The sequence below is a fragment of the Danio rerio genome, chromosome 15 (assembly GCF_049306965.1).
Source record: "Danio rerio strain Tuebingen ecotype United States chromosome 15, GRCz12tu, whole genome shotgun sequence".
Lineage (NCBI taxonomy): Eukaryota > Metazoa > Chordata > Actinopteri > Cypriniformes > Danionidae > Danio > Danio rerio.
Genome location: NC_133190.1, coordinates 10,376,653 through 10,389,891, shown reverse-complemented (window position 1 = coordinate 10,389,891; position 13,239 = coordinate 10,376,653). Strand labels below are relative to the sequence as shown.

At 37.5% G+C, this 13,239-nt stretch overlaps 1 protein-coding gene across 1 annotated transcript; it reads right to left on the bottom strand.

The window, feature by feature from the left end:
• Positions 1-6,491: 6,491 nt before the first annotated feature.
• Positions 6,492-12,360, bottom strand: LOC110437887 (uncharacterized). The gene is made up of 8 exons (XM_068213681.2): positions 12,163-12,360; positions 9,887-10,744; positions 8,718-8,897; positions 8,433-8,530; positions 8,280-8,330; positions 7,098-7,479; positions 6,838-7,014; positions 6,492-6,621 (listed from the first exon to the last, which is right to left on the bottom strand). The coding sequence occupies exons 1-6, from the start codon at positions 12,320-12,322 to the stop codon at positions 7,174-7,176; spliced, it is 1,653 nt and encodes a 550-aa protein (XP_068069782.2). The 5' UTR covers positions 12,323-12,360; the 3' UTR covers positions 6,492-6,621; positions 6,838-7,014; positions 7,098-7,173.
• Between the last annotated feature and the right edge of the window lie 879 nt (positions 12,361-13,239).

Sequence of the window (13,239 nt, the reverse complement as noted above, 5' to 3'; positions counted from 1 at the left end):
TATATATATATATATATATATATATATATATATATATATATATATATACATATGTATATTTTCATCTGCTCCAGTTCTCCTTTCTGTATAGAAAAGTCACACATCATAGCTGCAACCCAGACAGGGACTTTCTGCAAGACTTGTCTGTTACAGATTTAGTTATTTGACATTATAGGGGTGGAAAGTTCCTGTCTCATTTTCAGGTCAAACAGAATGTCTCAGCATACCACTGCGTGGGCTCATTAGATTATCATGGTTCAAGCAAACACATACACATATGCAAAATAAGCATGAGCACATATATGTAAGTCAAAAGAAGCATTTGACTGTAATTCTATTCCTTCACTACCATTTTAAAAGTTTCGATTTAGCACCAGTATCGAAATAAGCCCAAACAATACCCAACCCTAAATAAATAATTTACTGTATTTAAGGATTACAGTGCAGCCTCAAAATACAAATGAATTGTAAATGAACTTTACTTGGACACTAGGCTTCAAATCACTAGTTGTGCCATCTGATGGAGCACGGCAGTGAGTCTATCATGTCTTCGTGTTTTTAAATCGTCATCTAAAAGCAACCGGTTTTTATGCGCTGCATAATATCACTGTGCCCAGTGCAGGCATAGTATGTCAGCAATATTTCTTGATTACTACATTGGAATGAGAGTATAGTTCTTAGACACGTCAGCTTAGAAAGGAACACGTTTTTTATTTTCCTTAATAGATCATATAACTACAGAATTGTCAAGCTTAAAATAGTAAAACTGCTGAAAGTCTTTGGTTAGTTTAAAATCTAACGTCACACAAGCCGCCACTTCAGCGGGAATCAGGCAGATAAAGCACACATTACATCATCACGAAACTATTAAAATGAAGACAACCGAAACAAACAAATGACACGTTACTGTACAGCAGTACATGATATTTACATGGCCTGTGTTCTCATTCATCATATTCATTTACTCGCCGACCGAATGTTGACATCGAAATCGAGTGGTCTCGCCACTAACTGAGGGACCGAGCGCAATGAGCGCAAGCATCCATAATATAAAACCACAGAAATTCTCAGTTAATAACTCGGTAGAAAATGTATTTTATAACATCCTCATTTAAATAGACGCAGTCAAACATTCAGCCCAAATGCTCCAGAGAGACTTGAAACATATGAATTATTTCCTAGGCTATAGACCAATTACCATGTTTGTAAACATTCAGGATGCGCGCGCAGGGAGGTGGCAGAAAGCAACCGGGAGCCCCAGCATTTAAAGCGAGGAAATCAGATGCGGTGCAGAGTTTGTTGTTGTCTTAGCAATAAGATATATTACTTACATATTATATAAATTATTTACATAATGCTTACAGCATATTATAACAGCTCGTCACCAAGTGACAAGCACAGTGATTCAGCAAAGTTAACGTTAAAGTGAGCGGCGTTCATCTGACAGCTCCATTTGCGATAGCATCCTCCCAATGAATATTGGATAAGACGAAATGACCAAGCATCCAGCCCCAAATATACAATCTCAATGAAGCTCCGAGGGATTTTACAAGAGAGAAGTTAAAGGTCTACAAGTCTTTGGATGCCAACAATGTTGTTCTTTGAGGTCATGTGCAATAAATATTGCTCCATGGTGACCAGATTCAAGAGGTAAACACCGAGATACCGCCTAGCCAAAGACAAAGAAACAAGACGGAGCTAACGTTATACAAGGCCTGGGTAATTATTATTCACCAACACGCAAAACGACTGCATTCTGACAGTGAACTTCACCTGTATGGCAGGGTATGTGAACCTACACATAAAGGTAAAGTTGGTTTTATATTCGCACATTCAGACTTTCTCCTTAATAATATAATTTCATAAAAATATAATTTTGCAAACTCTAAATAGCGAAATCATATTAGCAACAGCCAATGACTATCAAAGTACAAAATGTTTCACAGTCAAATAAACAGTGTTAACGTTGTTTTCGAGTCACACTTGCGGGTTATTTCAGACCGAATATTCAAAGTGCCGTGGTAAACAATATAGGGAGTTTGTCACAAGTTGTAACTGATTGAATGTGTGAATATAAAACCAACTTTACCTTAATAAAAGTAACTTTCACGTTTCGTTATTAGCATTCAGTGTCCGCAGTTTAATTCACCATATGTAACTGTTTTTGCTGAAATCATTTCTGCAGTCAAAAACGAGTAATGAGTATGATTCAGCATAGCGTGAACTGACCTGATATGACATGAGAACTGCAGAGTCCAGCATTTCTAATGAGCTCCTCACTTCATTCAGCTCCCATTTAGCCAAAGACGTCTGCAGTCGGTATTAAAGCAGTGTGTATTGTATGGTAAAAGTTAAGTTTTCCATTTTTGGACTCAAATTCGGCATCTGTCTGTTTTTTGCAACCGGGGACCCGTGTGACATCATGTGTGACGTAGGTTGGTAATTGGTCTATAAGACACTTCATAGGTGATTCCCCTTTATTTAAGGGTGTTGCATATTATATCTTACGTAAAGGAATGTGTTAAGTATTTCAGCAAATAAAAGCAAGTAAATGTAGCCAAATTTCATTGCGCTCAGCAGCTATGCACTGATAAAGCTCTTCATGTATTTAAAATTTCATCTTTAAATATTCCCACATCATATAAAAGCATAAACACTTGTTTGAGGATACAGAACACATTTTGTATTTGCAGTTTTCGCCCAATGCGTTTATAAAGCAGCTCTGCACAGGACTGGATGACAGAAAAAAGGTAGCCTAGTTTCTGCTTTCACTCACCCAAAGAATGCTCTGTTTGCACGATTTGATTAATATTATCGTATCCAAATACTTAATAAATAATATTTCAAACCACCGGTGTGTATTGTTTTTAGAAAATATGTAAAATCTTTTTTTCACATAGGCCTTTGTAAAATGAAAGTTTAATATGGCTTTACATCGATTTGATTTATTTATTGTATTTACCTAAATTGTTATAGCTTTTGTTAGTTTTTTATTGGTTTATTGATGTAATGTGATTTTATTATATCCGATCTTTGTGATTCTTTGAACTATGTCAACATAGCTCAGACTATTTTATCGACACTATTGTTTTGAGTCTACAAAAGCAGACACATAATTTGTTAAGTTTTATGTCTTTCTGTTGTATTCATATTGTGTATAATCTCCAAAATAAATAACAAAAAGAAAAATGTCGCTTGGCATCACAGAACTGTGAAGGGAGCGCTCTTTTTTTTTTTAACATTCACATAAAGGCATCTAAACGCGCACAAACACACCTTCTAAAAAAAAACTCTCGAAAACCTTTACTGTTCGCTGTGTCCTTAATATGGTATAAAGATTATTATGCGTTATTGAAACATCAAGGAGGACGCAGCAAAAAATGTCACTTATGAATTAAAACTTTATTATGTTATGCAACAGCCTTACATTTAAAAGGGAAACATAAGGGCGATCATACACAAAAAGACGTTTTTTCAAAAATATGTTTTCTTTCCCCTATTTATTTATTTATTTGTTTATTTGTTTGCCGCATGTACTCGTGTGTGATCGTAAAAAAAGGCCGGCCACTGGCCCCCAACAATGCCCTGCATTAGTCAGATTAAGCCCCGGAAGTGACAGTGAAAACGCGACTGGCCTTGGCTCGCTCACTTTAGGCACGATAGTGAAAACGCGGCTAGTAATGCTAATTATTGAATGCTAACTGTCTTATCCTTGATGGATTCTTAGTTTAGTTTTCATCTTCAGTCAAAAATTTGGAGTGATTTTTGATAGCAACCTGTTGTTTCACTTTCTCCAATTGGTGAAGTTTTTTTCTCGCCGCTGTCGCCACTGGCTTGCATGGTTTGGGACCTGTCAAGTTGCTCATCGATGGATTGCTCTTCAGTGTTTGAACTGTCAGCAGTGAATATTAAACCATACTGAAATGAATTAAACTGAACTTCAACACTGAAAACTGGACTGACACTGATTCGATTTACTATAATGTTCTATGTGAAGCTGCTTTGACACAATCTACATTGTAAAAGCGCTATTGAAATAAGGATGAATTGAATTAATTATGCTAAGCTAAGCTAAAAGTGCTCCCACCAGACCTGGAGATCTACTGAATGCGTTTTAAAAACGTGAGCTAAGAACCTAAGCTAAGCCTTAAAGGGCCATGAAACCCCCTCGTTTCAGCAGGGTGTTTTCACACCTCTACTTTGGAAAAAGTCAGAAAAGTGGGCGTGTCCAGCTCTGTTTAGGGGGGAGTGTCGGAGGAACTAAAGTGGGATGGTGTGGGAGTGTCTATTTGGGCACGCGCGAGTTTCAGAGTCAAAATACACACACACACACACACACACACACAAACACACACACACACACACACACACACACACACACACACACACACACACACACACACACACACACACACACACACACACAAACACACACACACACACACACAGGAGAAAGTGATGTTGTTTAACCTACATGGACATCTGTAGTCAAATTATTTGCCAAATTATTAAATGGTGGACTTTAACTGCAGTTTGGCTCTTTCATTCAGGGAATTCATTCATGCCCCTTGCGACAAATGAGATTTTTGATTCGAGGAACTGCTCTAAGCGTGTATTTTTCATGCAATGTTTGAAACCGCACAGCGAATGAAAGAAAAAAACCCTCCGCATTTCCCGGCAGGCACGTGCACACATTGGGCTGAACCTATGCAGTGCACATGCCCTTTTTAGTCTTGGATAGAAAGTGCCCTTCCAAAATGACTTACAATGAGATTCTTCTGTTTTTCACAAAAGAAGGAAAATGAATTTTTTTTCACAAAATTTTGGAAAATGCAGGAAACCTGTAACTATTAACTTCCATTGTATTTGCTTTCCTACTATGGACATCAGTGGTTACAGATTTTCAGATTTCTTTAAAGTATCTTCTTTAGTGTTCAACAGAAGAAAAAAACTCATAGGGTTGGACACACTTGAGTAAATAATTTAATTGAGTAAAAAGTCATTTAGAAAAGTCACAGAAATGATGAGCAGAGCTTCAGTTTGATTCACATGATTTTATTTGAATTATTAACAATATATAAAAGCAATTCATTACAAAACAATTATGAACACTTAATTATAAAACAATCCCTTTCCCTTGTGACAGAACACCAGATTCATTGATGAGGTAGAAAATAGTTGAGCAGATCTTTGATGACACTTTAGAGGAGAAAACTGTGACAGCACTGGACTTCCTAATGGAGTTTTAGCATGAATTCAGTTCAATTCATCTTCATTTCTACAGCGCTTTTACAATGTGGATTGTGTCAAAGCAGCTTAACATAGAAGAAAATTGAAACTGTGTCAGTCCAGTTTTCAGAGTTGAAGTTCAGTTCAGTTCACTTCAATGTGGTTTGATTGTCACTGCTGAAAGTCCAAACACTAAAGAGCAAATCCATCGATGCGCAGCTCCACAAGTCCCAAACCAAGCAAGCCAGCGGCGACAGTGGCGAGGAACAAAACTTCACCAATTGACTAAAGTGAAGGAAAAAAACCTCGAGAGAAACCAGGCTCAGTTGGGCACGACCATTTCTCCTCTGGCCAAACATCTTGTGCAGAGCTGCAGTCCAGGCACCATTAATTACCATTATTGTCATTAATTACTCGCCTCATGTCCTTAGTTCAAATTCATGTTTACTTCATATTGAAAACACAAATAAAAACATTTTAAATGAAATCTGAGAGCTCTCTGACCCTAAAACCGCACGTTCATAAGAGCACAGTGCACTGTATGTGTGTCGCACTGCTGACGTTTAACCCAGAGGCCTGCGCGACTTCCTCTCATTTAAACAAAGCGTGGGCACATCCGAGGTAAACATCAGCAGTGCGACACACAGCGCAGGACAGAGCTCTCATGGTTTGATGAAGTTTTCTGGGATTTAAACATTTCTTCATTCTTGTGGTTTATGGAGGATCAGAGAGTTCTCGCGGTTCATCTCAAATATTTTCACTAGTTTTCTGAAGATGAAGAAAGGTGTCAGGGGTTTGGAGCAACAGCTGTCATTTTTAAGTGAAACTTCTTTCATGCAGAAAGAAAAACACAAAAACAATAAAACAGAAATACGACTTCAGAAGTTCTGTACTGCACTGCATGTGTGTCACACTGCTGATGTTTAACCCAGAGGCCTGCGCGACTTCCTCTCATTTAAACAAAGCGTGGGCACATCTGAGGTAAACGTCAGCAGTGCGACACACATACAGCGCAGGACAGAGCTCTCTTCAACACACGTCATGAACTGACACTGAAGAAAAGTGAGGTCTTAGGGGTTTGGAATGACATGAGGGAGTAATTAATAACTTTAACAGTCTTGTGAATGTCTGGAAATGGTGCTCTCCTCCTCCTCACTTCTTTAGTTTTTTCTAAAAATGAAGAAAAACAATCAGAAATAAGACAAAGTTATTTAAGCAGTAATATGAAAGGCTGTCAAATAAAACTCTGTGTGTTCCTCTACCTCCTCTTGTATAACTGCTTCACAGGATTTGGGGTCGTTGGATTGAACCAGCAGTGCTCTTCTACCTGGTGTAACTGTAGCCGTTTAGCTGGATTACGGATCAAACATTGGGAAATCAGGTCCACGCATGCTGAAAAGTGTCACAGAGAGTGTGAGAAATATGTCTGCATACTCAACATTCATGAACGTCTTTAAATCTTACAACATCAAATGTTACAAAACATCCACAATTAAGTGACTTTAATATCTACAGGTCCTGTAAGCATTATATTTAATCCATTTGACTTATGACTGACATGTTTGATTCTGTCACTGAGGCTGAGATTGTTCAGAGGTGTCTGCTTACCTGTGGATAACCTGGGGTGTATCTGAATTGCGCCAAACATTATTGACTGTCTGTTATTGAAGGCCAGTCGTCCATGCATTATTTCATATAGCATAATGCCTATTGTCCAGACGTATGCCGGGTTAGCATGGAATACACGACACCTCAAAGCCTCAGGTGGCATGCCATGTCCAGCTCCTGTAAGAGAGACATTTCCAGAATTCAGTCATTTCATGAGACAATACTGTGAGCAAAGAAACTAACACAAAATTCCAACTCACCTCGATAGTCACTTTTATTGAAAGGCTTTTGGGTAATTGGCTGAGCACATCCAAAGTCGATCAATTTGAGCTCTAGTCAGGGTAGAGTCACCAGGATGTTCGCTGTGTGTATATCCCCATGGAAAACTCCACGCTCAGTGCAGAACATTATAGCTCGGATCAACTGACGCATTAACTGGCGTGCTTGGTTTTCCTCAATGTCCGCTGTGTCTTTGATGTACTGAAGCAAGGTCTGGCATGACTCTGCGTACTCCAGAATGAGAACACAGTTGTCCTCAATCTCAAGCCAGTTGTGTAATCTGATGATGTTTGGACATCGCGGAGCTTTCATCAACCTAAGCATCATTGCCACTTCTGCAAGCACAGGTGTGGAATGACCATCCTAGAAAGAAAACAGATTTCAAAGACATTACCAAAGCAGAATGGCACAAAGTACAGTAACACAAACTTCACTATGTGACACATTTTTGCTTGCATTTGAGCATTCAGTCATGCAGTTTAAGCTAAAAGAGGACTCTACATGTGTGTGTTCTGTCCGTCTCTGAGGCTGAGCACATGCACACAACAGCACAAGAGCTCTTTAGCACTTCTGAATGACTCGTATACACTCGAATAAATCAAGCACATCCCATGCTGCAAAAGTCCCGCTACTTGATTTCCCTGATTACCAGCTTTGTGTAGAAATGAATGCAGACTGCTTTACAAGGGGCCGGGATATGAATCAATGATCATTTTAACCTCCAATAATTCATTCATTCATTTTCTTGTCAGCTTAGTCCCTTTATTAATCCAGGGTCGCCACAGTGGAATGAACCGCCAACTTATCCAGCAAGTTTTTACGCAGCGGATGCACTTCCAGCCGCAACCCATCTCTGGGAAAACCTCCATTAATGTTAAATGAATTTTAATTAATTCCACAGCCCGACATTCATGTGTTCATAACTTGTCTCTGGGTTTATTTCTTCTGCTGAACACAAAAGAAGATATTTTGAAGAAAGTTGAAAACCAGTAAGCATTGACCTCAAAAGTATTTTCTTTTTCTACAATAGAGGTCAGTGGCTACCTGTTTCCAACATATCTGCTTTTGAGTTCAGTTTAAAGTGGTCCAGACAGGTACGGGAGAAGTGAAGGATGAGTAAACGCTCAGCACATTTTCACTGTTGTGTGAATTAATCAACTTACAACTTCCAGATAACGGTCCTGTTGACTCTTCACCATGCACTTCAGGGCAACCTGCGGAAAAACAACAACAAATTAAATTAAAGCCAACAAATTATTTATATTTATTAATCAGGAGGAAAATGTTGACTGAATTTTAAAAAAGTAGTTCTTTACCTTTACTCTTTTACTGCGTTTGTGAGATGCCACATACACCTGGCCAAAAGCTCCTTCTCCAATCAGGTCTCCGACTTCAAACTGAGTCAGATCGAGTCCTGAAAAACAGAAAAAAGCAAGGAGATTTACTTGGATTGTCTGGTATGAAACTGATCAAATATATGACTCCTGTCCTTTAAATCTAGACCTAATGCAATGATCCAAAAGCAGTAACTTCTATCAGAAATGCAGGAGTAAAGTGATTAATAATCTATATTAATTATGAATTACAGAATGATGACTTACCACGAGTGAGCCCAGAAGCCTCCTCAGGACCCTGGCCTGGCAGACATACTGACTCAAGGTCTGGCTCTGACTCTGGCTCAGGCTGTGGCGTAAAATGCAGGAAAGGGAGCTTTGCAGCCTTCCATGCTCTCTTAAAGAAAGCAGAGACTCTTTTCCCTTTCCTTCCTTTCTTGGGGTTTTCTAAAATGAAGAAAACAAACAGAAACATCTTCATGAACAAAGCTGCAGCTACAGTGCTCAGAACATTCATATATGCCAGGGGTGGCCAACCCTGTTCCTGGAGAGCCACCTTCCTGCAGATTTCAGTTGCTCCCCATATTAAACACACCTGAACCAATTAATTAGGACCTGAACACCACGTGATAATTACAGGCAGGTGTGTTTGACATGGGTTGCAACTGAAATCTGCAGGAAGGTGGCTCTCCAGGAACAGGGTTGGCCACCCCTGATATGGGTTGTTGCTAGAGCGGATACGTTTGCTGCCGGAAGTTAACGCAAATTATTTCTATTATTTATTAAATTTCTCATTTGTTGTATTTTATTAACGTCTACCCCCACCCCAACCCTAAACCCAACAGTCACAGTAATGTAAAAACTGCAGTTGTACCGAGTATTAGTTATGTTATCCATTAAATTACCCAATAAAATTTTTTTTTTAACACCTACCCCCACCCCAACCCTAAACCTAACCCTCACAGTACTGTAAAAATATTAATTATTGTTATACAGTGTCAAAAAAAATGCTACTTTATTAATGTGCATATTGCACTTTCGGCTGGCCGCATATCCGATCTAGACTTTACCCCTGATATATGCTTTACATTTATCCATTTCTCAGTGAATATGGGTAATATATAGTAATATATATTGATGCATTTGAACAAAACTGATTTAATAAACAGATTTATTTATTAAAATAATATTTTAGTCACAGAACATTTTTAGAAATGGAAAGATATTAGAATATAGAATATTGTAAAGCATCCTATAGAAAATATGAATTTAAATGAGAGATTTGTGGGGGTGTACTCATATATGTTTAGCACTGTAATAATTAATACACAACCAACAGTACAACAAATGACACTGTCTGATTTAGAAACTAAAAACAACAAAGAGTAAAAATAACAGATGGCAAAATAAAATGAACCAAATTCAGGATTACTCACCATCAGTCCCATCAATTTTAGAGGGGTCTTGAACAGACGGAGGCGACTCAGGACTGACCGAATCTGCATCCGTCATTTTCTTAATATTGGAGGGGCCCGGAACACTCAAGGGCTGAGGATCTTCACAGACCTGGACTGGCGGACGCATCTGCTCATGGTCAACATGATCTGCGATGGCCGTTGGCTTGATCCTGGATGGTCCTGGAACAGCCAACGACTCGAGACTGTCGCAGACCTGGACTGGCGGACGCATCTGCTCAGTGTCAACATGACCTGTGAGGGCCGTTGAGGACTCAGGACGGGCCCGATCTGCATTCGGCACATCTGCTGTTTGCTTGATCCTGGAGGGGCCCGGAACACTCAAGGGCTGAGGATCTTCACAGACCTGGACTGGCGGACGCATCTGCTCAGGGTCAACATGATCTGCGATGGTCGTTGACTGGATCCTGGATGGTCCTGGAACAGCCAACGACTCAAGACTGTCGCAGACCTGGACTGGCGGACGCATCTGCTCAGTGTCAACATAACCTGTGAGGGCCGTTGAGGACTCAGGACGGGCCCGATCTGCATTCGGCACATCTGCTGTTTGCTTGATCCTGGTGGGGCCAGGAACACTCAACGGCTGAGGTTCTTCACAGACCTGGCCTGGCAGCAACACCGGCTCAGGGTCTGCATGTGCTGCGACGGTCCTGGAGGGACCTGGAACAGGCAGGTGCTCGAAATAGTCATTATCTGACTGTGGTTCAAAGGGAACCACTCTGCTCTGGTCACAGCTAAGGAAAGGGCGCTTTGCAGCCTTCCATACTCTCTTAAAGAAAGCAGAGACTTTTTTCCCTTTCCTCCTTTTCTCTGGGTTTTCTGAAGTAAAGGAAATGAACAGGGAAACATTAGAAAACTCTTTAACCACAAGTTTAAAATAGACAAACTGCTAAAAATTAGACATATAAAAGACAATCACACAAAAGAAACATCAACAATAAATGTACAATTATAATAGAAAATGTTTGACAACTACAATAATTAATTGGAATTGCGAATCATTTCTATGACGTAAAATGACAAATACAACCTAACAAATAGTCGATAAGTCATCCATTTTAGACATTAGAAAAAATCCTAGAAGCAACTGTTTTGCAAAAATAAACATTTCACTCCTGCTCACACGAAATGCAAACTATTATAATAACTAATTTTTTGATTTTTCAAAATTCTGAGTTATAGAATATTTTATTATAGTTATAGTTTGAGCTATTTAACAATCACCATCACAATGTTTAATCAAATTAATGAAGCCTTTTATTTTTTTGTCAGTGGGTGCCACATCTACATCGACATTCTTCAATCAAGCCCCACTTCTCCACCACAAAAAAATAATGAAACAAAATCCATATTTTTGCAGCTTTCCATTAGCAATCGTCAAACTCAAAGTTAACAATTTCTTGCGCTCTGGATCTTCAGTTAAGAAATCTGTGAGTAAATTATAACTTAAAACATTTAACAATCAGTCTTAGAATTCCAAATGAAAAGAGAAGTCTGGCTCCAGAACTTCAGTTAAAGAAACAGAGCTATACACATTTATTATTATGGAGGAAAAGTTGGGTTTATGTTTGTTAATTTAACTGTCTCCATGTTGTTTACCATGCTAATTTGAACATTGGGTGTGAAATAGCATGTAAGACTTCAAATCAACGTTATAAGTAATTAATTGACAGTAAACAATGTTGTAGAATGATACTAATTTGGCTGTTAATATGATTTTCCCATTTAGAATTTAAAACAATATTTCTGTTATTATATTTTTAAGAAGAAAGTCAGAATGTGTGAATATAAAACCAACTTTCCCTTAATTGTATTAATTTATCCCTGCTTAAACCAATAAAAGACTTAAATATAATATTCTCACTCAGTTTGCTCAAATATAACAAATATTCCTCCACACCATCAAAAACTAAGAAAATTACTGCGTAGGTGTACACATAAAGTTTAAATTAAAGTAATATTAGAATGGTTTTTATCAGTAACGTTAGCGAGGCACAATTTCTGTTGAGTGGAAAGGAGAAACTTTAAAGCCAGAATGTCAATACATAAAATGACAGCAGGCCTCAATCCCAAAGTCAGAAAATATACAATATACACGAAACCATTACGATCACGAGAGGTTGAATATTTGCCTCTTAAGTCTGTAAGCTTCGTTATATGGCGATATATTATTATTTTTTATAGTTTTTATTAAATAATAGGTGGGAATACACCGTTTTTGTAAACTCTCATCTCACCTGTTGGGCTTCTCGTCGTGGTACAAGGTGTAGGAGAAGCCATCGTGTCACTCTGATGATTATTGTTGACAAAGTCAGTCGTGATCTTTTTAACTCGATGAAAAAACAAAGTTGACTTATTATTTTCCATTTGAGACGCAAAACAAGTCGCTAAAGTCATTAAATCACTGTTCACTGTACTCGTTCGTTTGTCACTCTGATGAATTCTGTCGGCTATGACGTAACGGCCTTCTTCTCGTTCTATTTATTCGTCATGAGATTGCTTCTTCCAGACACTTACAACTTCAAGATATTATTTGTTACTATGAAGGTAAAACTGATATATAAGAGAACAACATTATTAACTTTTTTATTTTGTATGGAAAATATTTTATTTTATTTTATTTTATGTTTTAATTTTTTCAAACAAAAATTCTCCAATTCGCAGCCTTCTTTTTCACATTTTTTGATTGAAATTGATGTTTTTTTATTAGCTAAATCTCTTAGACTAGTTAATAACAAAAAAATTATATATTCTTGGATTATTATGATATTTTGGAAATATCACGGATACATAAGTCCTTGTTTCCTCTTGCTGTATCTGAATTATGTATCTCTGTTTAATTGTTAATTTAAAAAATAGTTTCTCTTTTAATTAAATTTATATATATATATATATATATATATATATATATATATATATATATATATATATATATATATATATATATATATATGTTATTTATCCTGATCTTTTATTATCATTGTTTTTTGTGCAAAATTGGATTTTGTATCTTTGTTATTGAATTCAGTAAAAAAATTAAAAAATAAATAATACAAATTTGTCATCAGTGAGGTGATATTTTACCAAAGCATATAAACATGTATTAAAGTTGTTTATCACAGTCAATATTAAGTGGACATTAGTGTTTTAAACATAAAAGATTGAATAAGAAATATGAAGGGTTGGGCTAAAATAGTCCATAAATTATCAGTCCACAAGAGAAAGAAAAAAATGTATTATGATTTATTGGACAAATAACAAACTGGTAGGCACAAATAACCTCACTAGTCAGAAATTAGCCATCTGAATAATAA

What these genes read in the sequence shown, in the direction of transcription:
- LOC110437887 (XM_068213681.2), bottom strand. Translation starts at nt 12,322, where the DNA reads ATGACTTTAGCGACTTGTTTTGCGTCTCAAATGGAAAATAATAAGTCA. An exon ending in CACGACGAGAAGCCCAACAG is followed by an intron (nt 10,745 to 12,162) that starts GTGAGATGAGAG and finishes CCTTTACTTCAG; the next exon opens with AAAACCCAGAGAAAAGGAGG. An exon ending in TAAAATTGATGGGACTGATG is followed by an intron (nt 8,898 to 9,886) that starts GTGAGTAATCCT and finishes TCTTCATTTTAG; the next exon opens with AAAACCCCAAGAAAGGAAGG.